The sequence below is a fragment of the Marmota marmota genome, unplaced genomic scaffold (genome assembly GCF_001458135.2).
Source record: "Marmota marmota marmota unplaced genomic scaffold, marMar, whole genome shotgun sequence".
NCBI classification, from domain to species: domain Eukaryota; kingdom Metazoa; phylum Chordata; class Mammalia; order Rodentia; family Sciuridae; genus Marmota; species Marmota marmota.
In genome coordinates this window covers 10,341,630-10,349,438 of record NW_026000229.1, presented here as the reverse complement: position 1 = coordinate 10,349,438, position 7,809 = coordinate 10,341,630, and the positions used below count along the sequence as shown (strand labels likewise).

The 7,809-nt window shown below is 35.0% G+C and overlaps 1 protein-coding gene across 9 annotated transcripts in view; it reads right to left on the bottom strand.

Annotated features, from left to right (window-relative positions):
• The window catches only part of Myo9a (myosin IXA), a 261,808-nt gene that overhangs the window by 23,221 nt on the left and 230,778 nt on the right, over window positions 1–7,809 (bottom strand). For 6 of the 9 annotated variants that reach the window (XM_048793403.1, XM_048793401.1, XM_048793404.1 and 3 more), the window contains 5 exons: window positions 7,366–7,494; window positions 6,535–6,640; window positions 5,417–5,548; window positions 4,440–4,563; window positions 3,254–3,307 (listed from right to left, as the gene is read on the bottom strand). In XM_048793403.1, coding sequence (XP_048649360.1) covers window positions 3,254–3,307; window positions 4,440–4,563; window positions 5,417–5,548; window positions 6,535–6,640; window positions 7,366–7,494 — 545 coding nt within the window. The remainder of the gene's footprint in view (window positions 1–3,253; window positions 3,308–4,439; window positions 4,564–5,416; window positions 5,549–6,534; window positions 6,641–7,365; window positions 7,495–7,809) is intronic. The other 3 variants (XM_048793402.1, XM_048793405.1, XM_048793407.1) reach the window with 1 other exon arrangement.

The following is a 7,809-nucleotide window of genomic DNA, read 5'->3' as shown; positions in this document are numbered from 1 at the left end:
GTTCTGCGCCCCCCCCCCCCGATTAAATCTTGTATAATTTATACCAACAGGTCTTCCTCTATTTGATTAGTTCAAACTTATCCCTTAAGACCTAGCTCATTTATCACTTCATCTACAGCCTTTCTCAGTGCTCCCCAGGCAGAAAAATAAGTACTTCTTCCTTAGTATTCTGACCACACTTGGTACACAGAACGGTCTCATTCCTCTCTCCCAAACTCCTTTTGCTTTCTAATGCCCATAAATTTAGTTGCCTAATCATACAGATTTGTCTAAAGAAGTCTGTACATAATTGTACTGCTATTTTTCCTAAGAGTGGTATTCTGAAACAGATTTGGATCAGAATTCTGAGGCCATTTCATACACTGTAACAAAAATATTGGGAGTCAAATGTTTTAATGTGGGGAATCTAATTGAAGATGCCCTATGGAAGGTCATCATCAGTTGGACCTAACATTTCTATTTTCCCCTAAGGCTTAAGGAGATAACAATGAAGACGAGAAGAAGATATACTAGATACAGAGTCCTAGTTTTGATTTCTTCTGAAAATGCTATAAGGCTTATAATGAAAAAAGGAAGCAAAAAGAAATGACAAGGCATAATTGACAGGCACAAAGAAATTCAATACTATGACTCAAAGCCTAAATAGTACAAGAGGGATTGTTAGAGATTCATAATGATGATAAAGAATGCACTGTCTACCACATGTAATGACTATGTAGGAAATATTACCCTCATGAGGGAGGTTATGATACTTCATGAAGATACAAAAAATATACATAATTGGGGTTTGTCCATTTGGAGGTGAAAATCTGAGGAGGAGGAGGAGGAACCATGTATGATGTGCACAGAACTATACATAACTAGCTGAAGCACAAATCTAAGAATCCTAACAAAGAAATTTTACCCAGAATAACCAAGGTGAATTATTAGACTACTTCCTGAGGAGTCTGGTTTTCTAGTAAGAATTTTTTTTAAAATATTGAATTCTGAAGTTTAATATTTTAAGTCATAATTTTGGTAGTAAGAAGTACTTCATCCATGATCTTTTTAAAAAGACTGGTTGTGGGGCTGGGGTTGTGGCTCAGTGGTAAAGCACTTGCCTTCATGTGTGAGGCACTGGGTTCGATCCTTAGGACCACATAAAAATAAATTAATAAAATAAAGATATTATATCCACCTACAACTAAAAATAAAGTAAAATTTAAAAAAAAAAGACTGGTTGTTCTGTACGGTATTATAATGAGGTATCCAGGATGTTAAAAAATCATCTCAATGCCTATAGTTACTGCTCACTGATGAGGGTTGGTAAACACTTTAAACATAAACAGTATGTGTTTGTGTGTATCCTCATCAAAAAATTCTCTACAGTATAGTAAGCCATCAATATTACATGTACTGCAGTACAATGGATCTCAAAGTATAATGTAAGGTTCCCCAAAAGGAGTGGGGGTATCCCCAAGATCATTTAAAATATCTGCAATATACAGACTATTACATAATGATACTGAGATGCTATTTTTCCCTTCCACTTGTTGAGATTTGCACTAATTAGATAAAAGCAATTGTGGATTAAAAAAAAAATTCTATTGGCATCAATACGTGAATCAAGGCAATGGTACCAAGATATACTAGTCATCATCATATTCTTTGCTATCATGCACTGAATTAAAAAACTCAGTTTCATGTCATGTTGCCATTAGTTTATATGTAGTATAAACTAATTTTAATAATCCATGACTGTTGAGTTTCCTACTTTTTATTTTCCGTATGACAAAATGGAAGTATGTGTTTTATAATATACTATAAACTCTGCTATATTCTGAGGGTTATCTCAAGAAAGAGTATTTCCATAATTGTCTGATGAACTATCTGCTTTACTCACAAAACATTTCTTAGAATAATTAATAAAGGGAATGTGGTACACATTTTTTTGAAATGTTATGAAGGGAACCTATTTCAAATGAAATAAATAATTACATTTGATGTCAGTGATAAAATTTTAAGATTTTAAACAACTAGTAGAATTTTGGAAAACTGCCCTGGGAGTTTTATAGTTTTCCACATAGTATCAATTCCATCAGTCAGGATTTAGCTAGAAGATGTAAACAAATCTTAAGGGGTCAAGAAATTGCTATAGACATAAGATAAGAATGAGCTCACGATCAGTAAACTGGAGGTACCACTCATCTTCATTTAGCCTACTGATAACAAGTAGTAGTGTTGACAAGATAATAATCGTATTGTTGACAAGAAAGATAAAGGACAGAAGTATGAGACAAATAGGAACTACCTAGACACCTCCAAAGTTTTAAGCCCCAGACTAAGGTCTAGTCTGTCCTGAAATTAAATGAGAAGAGCATTGGATCAAGTCTGTGACTGAATTTTAATATGAAGAGAATTGATTTTAAATACCAGAATGAGAGTGAAGCATTTGAAAATTATCAAACAGTGACAAGATGCTGTTAAGGAATTGATTATCCAGTGAGGAAAGGGAAGTCTGACAAAAAATTAAAAGGGAGTTACTGGATAAAAAGCAAATTGGATGTGTATTTATTTCCCAACAATACAATGGTTACACACAGGCAGAGCATCTCTGAAATTATTCCACGTAGATTGGTGTTCTTAGTTTCCCAATACTCCAGTACTCATTTGTATAAACAATGGAATTGAAGAAGTGCACCATCAAGTAAATCCTGCTATGAGCTCTACTATTATTAATACTTAAGTCTAAACTAATCTTATCTATTTGTTCACTTCTACTTGTTGCTCTGTCTGATAAATGCCAAGTAGATACATCTGGAATGATATCACCAGATCACAGATATGAATGAACAAATAAGCATCAATAATGATGAGAGATGTTGGAAGTAGTAATAGGTATTTAAAATGATAAAATGGACGGGATTGCTAGGAAAACAGCTCACAGAGCAGAAATAAACTTGATACTTTGATGTTTTCAACTTTTAATGATTCAATCAAAGAAGAAACTCAAAAGGAGGCTTATCTAAAAAAGAGGAAAAAACAATATATTTTAAGTGAACATTGTTCGACAATACAGAGAAAGGAAAACAAAGGCTCTAAAGAAAGAGATTAAGAGAAAAGGAAGTGATGGCTAGTCAAAAAGTGGGACCTGAATTGGAGTTGAACATGGAGGATAGACAGTTATGAATGATAGACAGAGTAGAACAATTCCTGGATGAATGAGAGACAATAATGTGAAGTGGCTGTGACACATTGCAATATTAATACATACCGAGACTGAACTGCGGGTAATGCTCATAAATCTAACTGCAATTAGTACAGGTTTCTGGATTAGGAAGGGCATGAAAAGGAAAGCAGAAGGTTAGCATGTACATGTCATTGCCCCATTAAAAGAGAAGGTTAATATTTCAAAGAACTGAATATCTCCATCTTCTGCTGGACTGGCAATGTGGGTGCTACTAGACTGGGCCTCTTGGCACCGAGTTCCTGAAAATTCATACTACAAAAAAAGTTTTGCTTTGAAATAGCATTTCTGTTTTCAGTTTCTAGGGAAAAGGTTTAGACAGTATCCAATGAGGAATTTTATTTAATGTCTTTACTGCCTGGGAAAAGGCTATACTTATGTTTGTTTTTAGAGAAGACCTTTGTTGAGCACTTATTCTGTGGTAGGTAGTTTAATAAATTTAGTGCCAATCTAACTATGAAGATGATGGGGAAGCCTAGAGATTTACTGGGGATCTGAAGTGGTTGTTCATCACTACAATTTTATAGTCAGGAGAGTAACAAACGGGTAATAATTAAACATGAATGTAGCAGTTGTTTTCCGGTTACTCAGATCCTATTAATTGTTAGTGATAATTAAATATATCTCACTGGTTACAATACAAGGTATTAAATACATAAGTGGGTAAATGAAGGAAATAAATTACCATTTATTAGGCTTAACCTAACAATAATTCCTTAAAGAAATCTTTATTTGATAATAGTAGACTCATATGGAAATCTATTTCCTCATGAATCAATGTTTTCGTTCAAATCCTGTTGCAAATGATTGAGGTCTCTACTCCCAGGAGTTTTGGCAGGACCACCAAAAGTGACATGATTGAAGGTATAGGGACAGATGGTGGAAGAAGTAGAGAAAAAAGTTAGGATCGGGTTTTCATAGAAAGGACAAGAAAAGTAAACAGGGGAAATTATTAAGCCACCAACATTTTATCCAAATTCTTGATTTAAACAATTCTGCACATTTAATCACACATATTCTATACATATAACTAAAAAGAGTTAACAGATCAAATAACAGGCATCCACAGCACCCACAGATTTGGTGATTTAAAAAAAAAATCTTCATTATGAAAAAGCTTTGGAGAATAATCCCTATTTACATCACAAATGCACACTTAAAATCCCAGAAAGACTCCCATTTTTCCCTTGTGTCTTCATGTCTTGCATCTTACCATTGATCTACGAATCAGTGACAGCCTAGTCTTTGCCTTGTTCTCAGCAAATTCCAAGCTACTGATATCTTTAAGACGAGCCTTATATTTATTCATCTGTTCCACAACAATCAGCTCCACACAGCTGAAAGTAGGAGGAAAGAGAGAAAACTGTTAAGAGCAGAAGTAAATAAAGTATAGCATCAACAGACTGTTTTTCAGATAAGGGTGGTACATAGTCATAGGATTAAAAAAAAAAATCAATATCTCTTACTTTATTAGCTCAGAGACAAGGTATAGAACAGTGGCTCACAATTTGGCTACACTTTAGAAAATACCTAAGGAATAACTATAAATCCCAATGGCCAGTGTACATTCCAAACCATCATACTCTTTGGGGATGGGATTTAAGCACTGGTATTTCTTTTTTAAAAGTTAGTTTTGCAGACAAGGTTTAAAAGAATAGCACAGAAATATAACCCAAGAAAAAGTTAAGGTGAAATATAGGAATACTGAAGTACTAAAACCAAAGGGATTTGGAGCCATAAGACTATACAGTAAGACTAGATTACAGAAAGATACAAAGTGTACAGTTTGATAAGATGGAATTTGAAAATGTATTTGGAAACTACAAGCAGTTTTAAATGCCAGATTAAAAATATAAGATCCTTTAAAACTGATAATGCTCAGTTGAAATGAATTTAAAAGTATATATTCTTAGTATAAGAATATCCAGTAGTGGGCTGGGGTTGTGGCTCAGTGTCTAGCACGTGTGAGGCACTGGGTTCGATCCGCAGCACCACATAAAAGACAATAAAGTAAAAAAATACCACTAACTTCCTTAAAAAAAAAAACAAACCCATCCAGTAGTGTCCAGTAATCTTCTTAAACATACATGAACCTATGAAATCATACACTGTTTGATATTTGGATAGTGACAACACCAACTGAGTCAGAAGTCCCTAAGGTCTTGCAGAGGTGATCATGGCTGGCCTTACGTGGTAGTCTTACTGATGTCCTGCACGCTTTGTAGTGGGTCAGTGGTGTCAGGGCAGCGGAGAATGCAGGGTGCAAACACAATGGCCAAAGCATTAGCAGACATTCGATTAGTTTCTTCCTGTAAGGCAATCCTAAGGAACAAAATCAAACAAAAATGAGTGAAAGAGGGATAAAGAGCAGGGGAATTAGGCAGAAGAGATGAGAAAAAGAAGACAGTATAATGGCAACCACAGTACTAGAAGGATAACATCAGTTTAAGGGAGACACTGTAGGCTTTTTCCAGAGCTGTTCCTTTGCCTCTGGAAACATATAATTTCACTCTGTTCTTTCAAACATTCTAGGTCAGCAAATAGCCTACTAAGAGAAATTTGTGGCTCAATGTCGATATCATTAGATGAGCCTGTCTGAAGGATGTGGGGCAGAGGCTTTAAGATAGTCACATAAGATATTTATCTAGAAAAAAGATGGCTTCCTTTCCAGTTACTGCTGATATTTACACATAGGACAAGAAAGACAACTTCTGAAGCCTCTTTAGTCAGTCAACCTTTTTTTTTTTTTTTTTTTTTTTTTTGGTATCAGGGATTGAACCACTCTGAGCCACATTCCCAGCCCTATTTTGTATTTTATTTAGAGACGGGGTCTCACTCAGTTGCTAAGTGCCTCCCTAATCTGCTGAGCCTGGCTTTGAACTCATGATCTTCCTGCCTCAGCCTTCAGAGTTGCTGGGATTACAGGCATGGGCCACCTTCTGTGAATTACGTTATGTCAACAGATATACATTCTTTCTAGTTTAGGAGTGAGATAAGAGGCTGAGTTACATAATGCAACCATGAGTCCAGAGCTGCTACATCGCTCAAATAAGGGCAGAGAGGCAGCTGCCATGCAGTCCAGCTCAACTGAGGATTTCTATTCTAAGGAATCCTAACACCCATTTGAGGGACTGACTTTATAAGTAGAAGGAAAAAATTGCATATATATATATATATATATATATGTTATATGTAAGTATATATGCAAATACACATATGCATATCCATCTTCCAAATGAAGAAGCTCTTCATTTACTTACATAGAATCCAAGAGAAACTATTAAACAATTCCTTGCTCTTGAGGTTACCTGACTAGATGAAAGATGAGGCGTTCCAGTGTATTGAGATGAGTTCGGGAGAGCTGGTCAATCACGGAGTACACACCTCGAATTGTCTCCTTCCTCTCCTGAAGGCCTAAAAACAGTTAAGTACAGTAAATAACATTGACTATCTCCTCTTATATGCTACATCTTCCTCTTGAACCGACACTATACTAGAATTCTGGAAGAGGTGGTTGTACCTATATGGCAGAAGAGAAACTCATAGTTATTTCTTGACTATCTATATTTGAGTTTTATAAGCAATCCGAGTTTTAATCTATCTATACCCTAGCAACTCTCTCTCTATATATATACAGCAAGGGGCAATGCTCCAGTTTTTCAACTACTTTGCAGCAGATTTTTCATTAAAATAAGCCAAGTGTCATATAATTTATATCCTCAAGGTCTAAATATCTTAATATCCTACAGCATTGAGAAAGCAAACTCCAAAACCGGTTAGACTTGGCATAAAACACCCAGCCAGCTCTTCACACAGTTCCTGCCTAGATACACAGTTTAAATGAAAATAAATAAATAAATAAATAAATGAATCTAAGTCCACCCTTAAATCTCCTATTTAATCTCTTAATATTTTCTAACCCTAGTCTTTTAGTCTCTTCGTGGGAATTAAAGTGTACTGTCTGTACAAAGTGAACATTTGAACAATTGATAGTATACTGGCAGTTTCATATTGACCATCAAAAGCATACTTTTGATTCTTTAAGGACTAAAGCACTAGAGGATGGTTTAATCTATGCTAAACATGGCATTCCTTTCTCAATTATTGGACTTCCCTCAAACCCAAAAGCTTGTGCTTACCCATAGCTCGAAGAAATTCCTCATAGAGTTCAAAAGTCATAAGGGGATTGGGCAAATCACGAAGCCACTGTTTGAATACACTTGCAATGACATGTATGTTATAGTCATCTAGGTTTACACTCTCAGCATCTATTTAGAGACAAGAATTATTAGATAACAAAGCTGAAACAAGCAAAAAGGTTTAAATAATTCACTTTAGAAACTATCATCACTAAAAGAAATCTTCATGTTTCTTAATCAAATTGACCAATGTGTTCTACAATTTAATTCCATGCTTTGGAACAATGCTTCTGTGGTGAAGGAAGAGTTAGTTTTCCAAGTACATTGTGAACATAAATGTATAAAATAAAAGATCAGGGTTGTTTTGATGCTAAAGCAAAAGTATTGTTAGAATACTACAAATGTTTTAGAAATAGTTGCTCTTAATTTTTATACCTATTCCCT